This window comes from Polistes dominula, unplaced genomic scaffold (assembly GCF_049000335.1).
Source record: "Polistes dominula isolate Pdom_NZ unplaced genomic scaffold, Pdom_raw_medaka contig_23, whole genome shotgun sequence".
Classification (NCBI taxonomy): Eukaryota; Metazoa; Arthropoda; class Insecta; order Hymenoptera; family Vespidae; genus Polistes; species Polistes dominula.
The window spans coordinates 1,141,323-1,155,054 of record NW_028300963.1 but is presented as its reverse complement, the minus strand read 5'-3'; the positions used below and the strand labels follow the sequence as shown (position 1 = coordinate 1,155,054).

Genomic DNA, 13,732 nt, shown 5'->3' with positions numbered 1-13,732 from the left:
TTCAAAAAACAAAGTTTCGAAAGAATGAGACGAATGCAGAATATCAGGTGTAAGATAATTGTAGGGTTGCCGTCACCCCCGTCACGACCGGCACCTACCACCGTCACCATCAATATTTTATGAAAAATATTCTATGATTTTTATTGTGTGTCCTGCCTTTAGAAATGATTTACAGGAAATATTGTAATTTAATCTTATTAACATATCTGTTTCAGATTTAATAATTAGTTTATGAAATTATTACGTTTTGAATTTGTTATCAAGTGGCGCCATATTTCAACATTGTATTGCGCATGCGCATTTTCTAGAGTGCAGCACCGTCAATGAAACTTGGTTATCACGAATAAAAATTATAACCTTTGATAAAAAGTGAGTTCTCTTGATAATCCGATAATTAAGGACAAATAATTTATATAATTAATACGCATTGATCGTACAAAAAAGTCGTTTTTTACTAAAATAACAACAATTATGGCAGATACAGCAGGAAAGGTAAATTTATATTCATTTCTAAAATAATTATTAATTGTAACCCTTTCGCCGGTATTAAACGATATTGCTTACTTAATTATAATGCATTGACAAATTGAAATTTGAATGTAGTATAATATTGCATAAATAAATAATAATAAAATTAATATTATATTTTCTATTGAAGGTTATTAAATGTAAAGCAGCAGTAGCATGGAAGGCAAAGGAAAAATTATCAATAGAAGAGATTGAAGTAGCTCCTCCTAAAGCTCATGAAGTACGTATTAAAATAGTAAATACTGCTTTATGTCATACGGATTCTTATACTTTAGAAGGATTAGATCCAGAAGGTATATTTCCATGTATCCTTGGACACGAAGGCAGCGGTATAGTTGAAAGTGTTGGAGAAGGTGTAACAGAGTTCAAACAAGGTATTTATTTTCATAAATTTTCAATTAATATTATAGAATATTAATACAATTAATATAATTATAGAATATAATTATAATATCTCTGTTATATATTTGAAATATAATTTCTAGGTGATCATGTTATTCCTCTTTACATACCGCAATGCGGAGAATGTAAGTTTTGTAAATCACCTAAAACGAATTTGTGCAGTAAAATTCGTGCAACTCAAGGAAAAGGATTAATGCCTGATGGTACATCTCGTTTTACTTGCAAGGGACAAACGATTGCTCATTTCATGGGTTGTTCTACGTTCTCTGAATATACCGTCGTAGCTGATATTTCCTTGGTAAAGGTAAGATTGTTGATGATTTTATTTCTATTGCATTTAAACAAATTCGTGTGATATTATTATAGTATTTTTATAGATTGACAATACTGCACCATTGGACAAAGTCTGTTTATTGGGATGCGGTATCCCTACTGGATATGGTGCTGTGCTTAACACTGCTAAAGTAGAACCTGGAAGTACGTGTGCCATCTGGGGTCTTGGAGCAGTTGGATTAGCAACGGCATTTGGCTGTAAAACTGCTGGAGCTTCGCGTATTATTGGAATAGATATTAATCCTGACAAATTTAAGCAAGGTAATTATTATTGAAATAATTCTTTCTATTCGAGTTTTATCGGTTTCATTTATCTAACATAAGTAATTTATTTACATTTACTATATACAAGCTAAAACATTTGGATGTACCGAACTGATCAACCCTAAGGATCATTCTAAACCGATTCAAGAAGTTTTGGTAGAACTCACTGACGGAGGACTTGATTACACATTTGTTTGCGTTGGAAATGTGCAGAGTATGGTAAATATCAATAAATCCATGTAAATATTCTTTATTATATCTAATGCCAATTTATCTTATAATATTATTATTACAGCGTGCTGCTTTAGAGTCTTGTCATAAAGGATGGGGTATGTCTGTAATCGTTGGTGTAGCCGCTGCCGGTGAAGAAATCAGTACCAGACCTTTCCAGTTAGTAACCGGACGCTCATGGACAGGTACTGCCTTTGGTGGTTGGAAATCCAAAGAAAGTGTTCCTAAGCTAGTGAACGAGTACATGTCTAAGAAATTACTACTTGATGAATTTATTACTCATAATTTACCATTTGAACAAATTAACGAAGCTTTCGAACTTTTGCACTCTGGAACATGGTAAGTTTAAAACAAATTTATCCAAATTAACGTGCAAGAGATTTCAATGACTTTATCATTTCATTTGAAATTATTTGTCTTTCAGCTTGAGAGCGGTTCTCAAATATTAAAGGTATATGTAATATATATATATATATATATATATTATTTTTGATGGTATCTATATTGAATATATAAACAATAATTATATTAAAAATTATTTTTACATTCAATTTGATAAGAATTTGATAAATATATACTTAATATATTTCATTGATATTTAGCATAGTGCTGACTTTACCGATGTGTATATCCATCCACTCTTCCTGCTCCTCAAGCCTCTTCAACGTCCTTCACTTTAGAAAAATGAAACTATGTTCCATCTTCAATGTAAGAGGTATTCTACAAGTACACCATCTACAAGTAAAAGGTATTTCCAACGAAAAGTAAGAAATTTCTACAACAATCTTTATTCATAAAGAATTCTTACATTCACATTTACAATACTAACCAAGTGAGATATACTTTAATGGTAGCTTCGAAAAGAAGTAAAAATTCTTTACGGTTCGATCTGGTGCATACCTTAGAAAAATCATCAATCAGCGATCAGGTCATTTATGATGATAATTCTTTTTATCTTATTTGTTTTATTTTTTTATTTTTATTATTTCTTTTTTTTTTTTTTGTTCTTTCCTTTTTTTCTTTTTTTTTTTTTTTTCTCTCATTGTATATAATCAGGTATATACAATAATGCAAGACTTCAGTAAAACTATATATATATATATTCACGTTCTCGTTTTACGTTAATATTAATTGATCTAGGTCGATAGTTATTACATTAAATCGAGGCGGAATGTAAGTTGCACATAATAGCAGGAAAGAAGAGTATTCGTTAGTTCACACGTTTGTGGAACTACGTCCTCTCTTAATCAATCGAATGGCGTTCGTATATATATATATATTTGTATATGCGTCAATGTATTATTGAAATTTTTATCGATCAAAGGAGACACGCCATGTTCATTAAGAGACTGCAAATATTTATAGAAAAAAAAACAAAAGTAAAGAAAAAGAAAGAAAACAAAACATATCTATATAATTAATAATAATTTATCACTTGTATTATTTTTCTTTTTTTTTTTTTTTGTAATCGCATTACATCTCAACAATGTGTCTTTTGTAAGCGACGAATAATATATTACGTGTAGAAAATATTAATTCGGTGCATATTAAAAACAAAACAAATGTAATATTTATTCAAGGCATCGAATTCATTTCTATACCTAATAAAAAAAAAAAAAATAAAAAAAACATCAAGTATATGTTAACGCGAATATTCATTTTTCTATTTTAATTTTTATGTTTGAGAAGGAGTTGAACTTACGATGAGAATTAGAGTTGAAATTGTATTATAATTAATAATTAGAAGAAAAAAAATGTATACACGTTTTCTTACGCTTTTTTTTCTTCTTTTTTTTTTTTTTTTTTAATAAATATGGCGAGTAAAGGACGTTTTCTTTTATTTTTTTTTTTTTTTTAGCCCAGGAATGTTTTTTTTTAATCGGAAAGTGTGAGTGAAATGCTCTTTTTGTAGGCGTTTATAAACTTAATTATTAAGTCCGTTTCTAAATAGGACATTATGTAATAATAATAATAATTTGCATTGGCTATTACTACGTAAATTGCCTTCTAAATACTAGAGGGCATATTCACATAGTCTCACACCGATATTTCCTCTACAGATATTATATATGTTATTATATACACATATACATATATATATATATATATTTATATATATACATATATATGTATATAAGTATATTCTATATATCTATTGGTATACAATACGTTCTTTAAGTAAAAGTTTTTTTTCCTTTTTTCTTTTTTCTTTTTTTAAGTAAAAATGCTTATAATTACAGTGAATGCAGATGAATAATCACGACGTTTAAATATTGCTGCTGCTGCTTCTTTTTTTTTTCTTTTTCTTTTTCTTTTTCCTTTTTTTTTCTTCTATTAACTTGTTGTTCCACACTATTGGAAAATAAAATAATATTACTCGATTATATCGCAGTTTGTGTGTGTCTAACGCGCGCTTTACTTAACTGTTATTATATTTAAGAGATGTGTGTTTCTAAAGCATGTATTATTTACATTTATAATTGCACCTAACCGTTATATAATTATACGAACGTAAAATAATTCATTCGAAATACTGTTCACAGCGTTTGTTTCTTTATCGTTAGCCGTTTCTTCTTATTAATTACAAAGTTTTTTTCTAAATATGCAATTTAATTAAACGCGCACACAGAGTGTGACATGAGCGCGTGGCTAATACAATAATCGCTTGGTGTTTTCATTCAAAAAAAAAAAAATAATAATAATAATAATAAAATCCGGAATTAAATCCATTGTTTAATATCTTGTAGTAATAAATAAGGCGTGCTAATAATATATCTTTCTTTATATGAGACATTTCATCGTCGTGATTAAACCACATATGGTAAATATATAGTTAGCGAATATGAAATAGGTCGTCGTTTTTATTTATTTCTTATGTTTGTTCCTGCTGTTGTTGTTGTTGTTGTTGTTCTTATTTCTCTTTCTTTTTTTCATTTTTATTTTTTTATTTTATTTTAATTTATTTTATTTTATTGTTTAATTATTACTCTCACCATTTCTTTTCTTTCAACGTCGTATATCTTACATTTAATTTTCGTAACTCAAGATGGCCACGAGAGAAAGCAATATTATTATATATATATAATATAATATTAATAATAATAATAATAATAATTTATTAAAATGAAAACAAAATTATAATAATATTAATATTAATAATAAATAAACGTGAGAGAAAATAATGTAACTCTCTCTCTTTCTCTCTCTCTCTCTTTAAATCAACAATTTATTATTTGTATTAAGTTTTAAAGATAAAAACTAACTAAGCAAACTATTAGTGTGCAACGGTTAAAACATTCTCTCTCTCTCTCTCTCTCTCTCTCTCTCTCTCTTTCTCTCTCTCTTTTTATCATATTTTATTTAATTTAACTTTCAATTATATAAATACGCGTGTTATAGATAATTATTTGTAACTATATCTGATCTTGTTCTATAATATCCTTCTCCCTTTCGTCTGATTGAATGCATTTAATTATTTGTTCTCTCTCAGCCAACTTGATCCTCTACTTTTATTACCTGTATATTATCGTAAGTCATAGACAGTATTATTACGTTTATAGACGTTATACATATATATACGTATATACATACATATACGTATATATGTATATATAATATTATTACTATTATTATTATTATTATTATTATTATTATTATTATTATTATTATTATTATATATTAATATCGTTATAAGCGATGGCGAATAGAAATCATATTTATATACTTATATACATATATATTTATATATATGTATATGTATATGTATGTATAGCGTGTCCACTTCTTTTTCGTACTTTCTCGTCGAAGGGTATTACACTATCCCATATTTCTAATTAATTTTTTTTTCTGTTTTCTTTCTCTTCTTTTTACTAATACCATATAATAAGAGAGGTGTGTACAGCGCAATGAAATTTTATCTTCTTTCTCAGTTCTCTTCCTCTCCCTCTCTCTTTCTTCACGTTTTCAATTCTTTAGTAATTGATTTTATTTTATTTTATTTTATTTTATTTTATTTTATTTTATTTTATTTTATTTTATTTTATTTTATTTCTTTCTTGTTACCTTTGATTTTCATATTCATTATTTTTCACAATAGCGTGTATTAATTTTGTAAACGAATTGTATACGCAGGGATGTTTTCTTTTCCAGATATTTTCTATCTTTTAATTAAGAAACCAATTCTTTGATTGCAACGACGAGAATCTATTTTATATCGTATGTGTATATTGCACAAAATTACGTAAGATATTTTATTTATATCTATCTAATTGTTAGTATTGCATTAGAGAAAAAAAAATTTGTTTATTCTTGTTCTTGTTATTTTTTTTTTTTGTTGTTGCAGTTTTTTGTGTATTTTTATTCGTATTTTGCGGTAAAACTATAATCTCGTGAAGATCTAAAGGATAAGAGAGAAAGAGAGACAGATATTCATATTTATATATATATTTATTTATATAAGCCGTTTTAAGATCAAAAAGATTAACAACGGTTGAAAAATTAGATTTTAACATCGTTTCAAAATGAAATATAAATTAGTATGATCCGATGAGTATTATAATACGATGATACATTTAATGAATATATTAAATATATTATAATAATTTTCGAATTGTTTTTATGTTTGGTTTTTTTTCTTTTTTCTCTATAAAGATATAATCCATTTGATAAATGAAGCGGCTTATATAAAGATATGAAAGACAAATGTAATAATAATAATAATAATAATAATAATTATAATACTATTAATAATAATAATAATAATAATAATAATAATAATAATAATAATAATCTCTCTAATCTTTTAGCAAACCACTGTCGTAGGACGAATTAAAATAATATAATCAAATGATGCATGAAGCTTCTTTCGTTGCTTTCTAATTCAATTTAGGCTCACCTTCGTTATTTCAGATTATAAATAGAGCCTTTCTGATTTTTTTTTCTTCTTTTTTTCTTATCCTTTAAATGAACTTTTCATTTCTTTTCTTTTAACGACAGATCTTAGATCTTAAAGTCAATGGACAAATAGACCGGCAACACAATCCGCGAGAAAGGAATTGCTCATGTGATTACAAAGTACTACACAAATATCATCATAATCATCATCATCATCATCATCATCATCATCATCATCATCATCATTATTATTATCATCACGTTTATGAATATTACTCTGCGCTGCTGTTCCCTTTTTTTTTCTTTCTATCCTACATAATACACTTGCCCATTATTATAGCTTATCTTGCATCTTCTTTCTTCACTGTTATCATCATCCTACACGTTGTTGAACGATCTACCTAAAAATCTAAAGGTTGATCGGCTGAACCTTCAAGATCCTGAGTTGAATCCGTACCACCATCCTCGTCGTCGTCCAAATCAACGCTGTTCGTTTTCAGGCCGCCATTGCTGATCTTGTTCACGATTGTATCTATGAATACAATTTGTATTAATTAGATCTATTTCTTTTTTTCTTTTTTTTTTTTAATGAAAACTTTAAAATGGAGATGATTTGAAAACGGATGCGATGAAAACGCGACAGGTTTAGAATTTAGTCTGTGAATGAGAATGAGATAGAATATAGTATACAGTTTTTTTTTTTATTCTATATCTTTTGTTTTTGTGTGCGACTGCATACTATAAAGCATGTTAATTACAAAATTAAAGTTAAATTTTTATCATTATTTATAAAAACATTACGCCTGTAGAAATGCAACCTTCCACTTGTTTGTATTTGAAGGTTTCACTTTTAACTTATACATGGAATATAAAATTTGTTATTTTTTACTATCACTTACCGCAATCAGGTTTTGTACCACGAGTTCTGGTACCAGCAAATTCAACACCATGGGGATCGACGCACCAGCAAAGGCCAAGTCCTCGATGACACTGAGTGCTTCGATAATATCCTCTGGAATCGCATGCTGGTGCTACTTCTAACGGTGATCGTCTGCGTACTGCAGCACAGGGTCGTTCAGCTTTAGCAAAACAACCGCACCATTCCATACCGCTCACAAAAATATCTCTATAAATAATAAATAAATAAATAAATATATATATATATGTATACATACATCGTTTTAGCTAAACGAGATCGTGGCTTTTGCTTTGATTTTTTTTTACATCCAATGTATTTATATTTGCACAGGATACATTTTCCAATCGAACGATTGAAAATATTTTCATTTAACGTACTATTTTTCCCACAATTTTCTTTTTTTTATATTTTACATTTATTTGTCGTATCGTGTTACACGATGTAAATACATCCACAACGGCGACAGTCAATACACAAGTAGGCCAACAAAAATTCAATATGATGTTTCTCGTATGTGTTTTGCGGTATTATCAGTTATACGGTATCCTTTTACAAATGTTAACGGGATTCCCGTTTTTTTTTTCTTTTTTTGCTATCATATTTAGAAGATAGAAAATATTATTTGACTTATTAATAACAAAAATATACGCGATACGAAATAAAATGCGACCTAAAGTTTCACATAATAATTCGATCTGTGTTTTTTTTTTGTAAAAATTGTAAAAAATAAAACAAACGTTCGAATGGAAAATATCGTTTGTGAAAATGATTTTGTACTTTTTTACAATTACATGATGGTTTATATCGATCAAATAGGATTGATGAAAGAAAGACAGAAGTTTGACATAAGTTATTTATTTTACCCGTCAGTATCGCAACTATCGAGGAAAGGTTTTAGGCATGGCTCGTTCTGATCATGTTCCAATCCGTAAAGTTCAGAAAGCGAGATCCTACCATCGCTGTCGCTGTCCAAATGTCCAAACATCCACCTTACTTCGCTTTGGCAAGGGATTGGGAAGTGACCTAAAGATTAACCCCCCCAAAAAATATATATTAGGATCATAAATGTGTTAGATTATACAGACAGAAGAGAATATTTTTTTTTTTTTTTTTTTTTTTTTTATTATCAAAATAACTTTTATTCTTATTTCTCCTTTTATTTTTTCTTCTTTTTCTTGTTAAAAGAAAATGACAGATATAAATTTATCGATACGAGGGTTGATAATACCTACCAATGGGTTTAGGATGTTGACGACGATGTTTCGCATCTGCCATTACGACCGAGAACCAATCCAAAAGTCGATTAGCCATTGCTGGTTTTGACGATGGTGGACAATCCGTGTTATAAGTTGATTTCATTGGTGATGATACTGCTGATTTTTCCATAACTTCGTTACTCAATAAATGTTTATCGTCGTATCTGTTAGCCGATGCGAGAGTCTACGAAACAAAATTTATTTTATACATTTATATATACATCCTATAGAAATAATTAAATTACTTGCTTTTCAAATTCAATATTCATAAACGATACACATATACACAGGTGTATATATATATATAAATTTTTAGATTATAGATCCGATAAAAAGAGGAACAAGATCCGATTTCAAATGTTTCTTTTCTCACGTGAAAATCTATGGGTGTCCCAAGGGGTGAGAAAAAAAAAACACCAAACAAGCATTTCTCTTTAATGAAATTCACGAAGGAAGAAAAAGATGAAAGAAAGAAGTTAGATCGAGAAAAAGCAAACATAGAATCGTCTTTTCGTTTTCGAAACGCGTTCAAAGTTCTCTCGTCTCATTCTCGTATCATTCTGTCGGTCCCCTTCATATTGTCTCTCGCTCGGTATGCAAATAAAATGCAAATACGTTTTCGCATAACGAGCAGGATGAGTGTCTTTCGAGTGTGGAATTCTCCTCTCAACGTCCGATTGATCGAACTATAACAGCCACAAGGATGGCATACGTATTTTCGAAAGGTTCCCCCTGACTAGCCACCAGAGAGACCCCTTTTCCTCCTCCTCTTCCTCCTCCTCCTCCTCATACTCCTCATCCTCTTCTTCCACCCTCATCTTTCCATCGATCCAACAGAAGAGCGAATCAGAGAAAGACAGGGACAGGTCAAAGAGAATGAAACAGAGACAGAGAGAGAGAGAGAGAGAACATATAAATGTGTGTGTTAGAAAGTACGACAAATATAAGAGAGAATGATCGTATTAGTATATGTGTATTTGTGTTTGAGAGAGAATAATTAGATGTATTAGTAAAAGAAAGAGGGAGAATACTTGTATATGTTCGTGTATATATGTATGCGTATTAGAGAGGTAATAATTGGATGTAGAAGTATGTGTGAAGGAGTGAAAGATATATTATAGGGAAAGAGTAGATGTGTGTGTATGTATGAGAAATAAAAGGAATAAAAGCATCATAATGTTCTAACAAGATAAAATATAGCAAAGGCTAAGAGAGACTCGTAATAATGTTAGTGCAAGAGGAGAAAATTGGAAAGATGAGAAACTAAAAGGAAAAGTAAAAAAAAAGGGAACTAGGGAGAGAAGATAAAAGATAAAGATAGACAGAGAAAGAAAGAGAGAGAGAGAGAGAGAAGACAATGTGTGTGATTCACAACATGACAAGGAGATAGTAAACTCAGCAAACTATCCGAAGCCAAAATAAACCTTACTTAAATTGTTACCACGTGCGACAACTGATATTGCAAAAGGTTTATATCCTATATAATGTTAAAACTAATCCTAGGAAAATCTTATTTCGTTCTGCAGGATCCTAAAAAGTTTCGATGATTAAACGTGATTTTCTCTTCTCTCCTGTGAAATGAGAAAATTAATCCCCTCAACCAACCTATGAAGAAATTCCTCCGAGTTATTTCACGTTCTCTCTTGTTCTTTTTTTTTTTTCTTCTTCTTCTTCCTCTTCTACTTTTTCTTCCTCATTAATATAATTATCGTGTTTGTTGTTCTGGTAAAAGAGTAATAATATAATTTAGAAAATTGAAAAAACGATGAAAAAAGAAAACGAAGGGGAACAGGAGTTTTCTGTGTGTGTTGTGTCGCTTTGTAGGGACAAAAGAGGGTCCCGTTGAATGTTAAATTATTAGAAAGCATGAAATTATAACGAATTTAAAACGTTCAAACCACCTTTTCTTTTTGTTTTTTTTTTTGTTTTAAACCGAGAAAAAGAGATAGAGAAATAACTACGGTGCAACGGCGTGTTATATCCTGAAATTTTATGATGCTACACCACCGAGCGGCAGGAAGGATTACAGGGGAAAAAAAAAAAGGGAAAAAAAAAGGAAAAAAGAAAATAGGGACGAATATTTTTGCGAATTACATGCACATCGTTACCTGGTGTTAACTGAAAGAGAATAAAACAAAGGATAACTTGGTAAAATAATAAAACAAAGAATAAAACAAACAAAGGAATGCAATGAATAATATTAAAAAAAAAAAAAGAAAAAAAAATGTAGAAGAATATCATAGTATTATCGTTGAACGTGTGTTGTACACAACAAGTCACTAACACACATTTTAAATTTAAATAATAATTCTTACTTTGTCTCGTTAGATGGCATTACTCGTATCGTTCGATCTGTTTTAAGTTTATACTACTACTACTACTACTACTTACTACTACTACTACTACTATCATTTTCTTTATTTTCTTTTAATTATACTCTTAATTATTTATCGTAAAAACATTAATCCTAATTTTATTCCTCTTTTTTCTCGATTAAATATCATTTTCATCATTTCCATGTTATAAGTTCGGATTATTACACTTACATTCTGTTCTAAATTCAGTCAGACCATTGAAATTAAATTACTATTGTAAGGAGTTGTAGAAGCGAAATGCGAAACATATATATATATATATATATAGCATGAAAGCTGCAACGCTTGCCACAGTTTTAATGGTCATCGTTGTAACGAGCAAATGCTTCCTAGAATGCCATTCTTCCTAAATCTCTATGTACATAGAAGTTTTCAAAATGACTCAACGAATTTCTATGTTTCGTGAAATATATTTAAAATTCAACCCCTGTACTCTCGAATTACCAACATTTGCATGAATACGTTATAAACAAATTTGTCAAATAAAATTATCACATTAATAATTAATAATAATAATAATAATAATAATAATAAAAATAATAATATAAATACTGAATATACTGTAGCCACGAATAATCATAAAAATCAAATGACAATATTCAAATTTTATGATCGAAACTACAATAGAAGGGAGGAGGATGGTTCTTTATTACCAAAGATATAAAATGTTAGAAAGATAAAAAAAAAAAAAATAATAATAATCCGATCAAAAGTTCGAAAGAGATGCGTTGACGCAATAAAATATCTGGTAATAAAGAACCTAAGTCACCTTCATATTTTTAACGATTTTCGTACGATCCTTTACTACTACTACTACTACTACTACTACTATCACTAACACATTCAGTTTACCACGAGGAAGTACCAATACTCTAACATTGGCTGCTGTCGTAGGGATTTTTAGAATGGTGGATTATATCCAATAAAGTTGTCGATATGGTAAGAGAAGAACCTTTCGAATTTTCTATTAAAATTCGTCGAAAATACGAAAAATATGAGAAAGCTAATCTCATATATATATATATATATATATATATATATTCCTTCTCTGTCTCTCTCTCTCTTTTACTTTTTTATTTTTATACGTCCCATGACACTTTCTCTTATTTGAATATCTTACGAGTGCATGTAAAAGATATGTGACGTATAAAAAGCTAAAAAAGAATTTCTTATAATTTATAATATTTTATAATAGATTTATTTATATATTTCTATTATGAAATATTTGTGACAATATTATTATTAGCGTAATAATGTTATTATAGTAATTATACTACTATACAATATATGTACAATATATTTTATTACAATACATTTATTGTACATATGTATGTATGTATGTTATTATGTAGTTTGTAATAATGTTATCATTAGTGATAATAACATTGTCAAAGTTAATAATGAATTAATTACGTATCAGGTTTTTGAACTGTGTATAATCTTGTGATATTTTTAAATGACAGAACTAATTAACATTCGTCATAATTATGTATTAAATACTAAGAAAGATATTAGAACTTAGAAATAGAGTAACAAATGAGAGAAAAGAAGAAGAAACATATATATATATATATAAGTATAGAAGAATGGAAAAGTTAATTCACGTGTTCCTTTGTACATTTCATGAGATTCCTACGTCACAAGGCGAATACGAAACTGAATAACTATTAATTACCACAGAGTGGAGGAATAATTTAACGAACTTCCTTGGATTCATTCTGAACTGATCCGAGAAGCTCGATTCAGAATACTGTCTGTTCTAAACCTCTCTTTCTTACTCATACACTTCTTCTTCTTCTTCTTCTTCTTTTTCTTCTTCTTTTCCTTCTTCTTCTTTTTTTTTTCTTTTCTTTTTCTTTTCTCTTCTCTCAACTGATCCTTTCACGAGCTCAGAAGCATCCAACCCAACTTCATGGAAATGAGATAACCGAATGGAGACGCCGTTAGAAAACTTAAATTACTTATCCGTCAGCGGTGACCAAAAGTACTAGTCGATTCTTATTCTTCCAAAGTAAAAGTAAAAAAGTGTTTGAAAAATATTCGAGGAGAACAAAATTTGAAAAGAATCTTGAAAAGTACTTTTTTATCTCATCGATTATTTTCACACCTTTTTGCTTTTTTTTTTTTCTTTTCTTTCTTTCTCTCTTCTACTCGCATAAAAGCAAGCAAGCAAGCGTGCATGCATATATATTTTATATTATAACATAACATAAAAAAAAAAAAAAAAAAATACATAGATTCCAACGTTATCATCGTGTGCCAACCAATAAATTTTGTTCACCTAAATAGAAAAAAGAAAAAAAGATAAAAGGGGTGGTGAGTGGGTGGGTGGGAAGGAGAATGAAAAGGAATCATTATTATTCTTGCACAATAACGTCAATCGATGTTTCAGAATCATGTTGAATAATGTAACAAAGTTCTATTCTAACCCATAGGTCGAGCATAAATATATAATGATCCGAACGGATTCGAATTGTAACGAAGGAATGAGAATCTAGCGTGTCGAAAGAAATCGAAATAATTCTACAGAC

The 13,732-nt window shown here is 29.0% G+C and overlaps 2 protein-coding genes across 2 annotated transcripts in view; one reads left to right on the top strand and one right to left on the bottom strand.

Moving 5' to 3' along the window:
* The first annotated feature begins 316 nt into the window (after positions 1-316).
* On the top strand, positions 317-4,457 carry Fdh (alcohol dehydrogenase class-3 Fdh). Its single transcript, XM_015318912.2, has 8 exons — positions 317-492; positions 659-902; positions 1,014-1,234; positions 1,308-1,524; positions 1,616-1,746; positions 1,823-2,097; positions 2,183-2,209; positions 2,361-4,457. Exons 1-7 carry the CDS (start codon positions 472-474, stop codon positions 2,205-2,207), a joined length of 1,134 nt encoding a protein of 377 aa, XP_015174398.1. The 5' UTR covers positions 317-471; the 3' UTR covers positions 2,208-2,209; positions 2,361-4,457.
* Positions 2,531-13,732, bottom strand: part of Cow (Proteoglycan Cow) — a 123,393-nt gene continuing 112,191 nt past the window's right edge. Inside the window, 4 exon segments of the mRNA XM_089172568.1 lie at positions 2,531-7,183; positions 7,551-7,777; positions 8,434-8,593; positions 8,803-9,010. Coding sequence (XP_089028694.1) covers positions 7,053-7,183; positions 7,551-7,777; positions 8,434-8,593; positions 8,803-9,010 — 726 coding nt within the window. The 3' untranslated portion in view covers positions 2,531-7,052.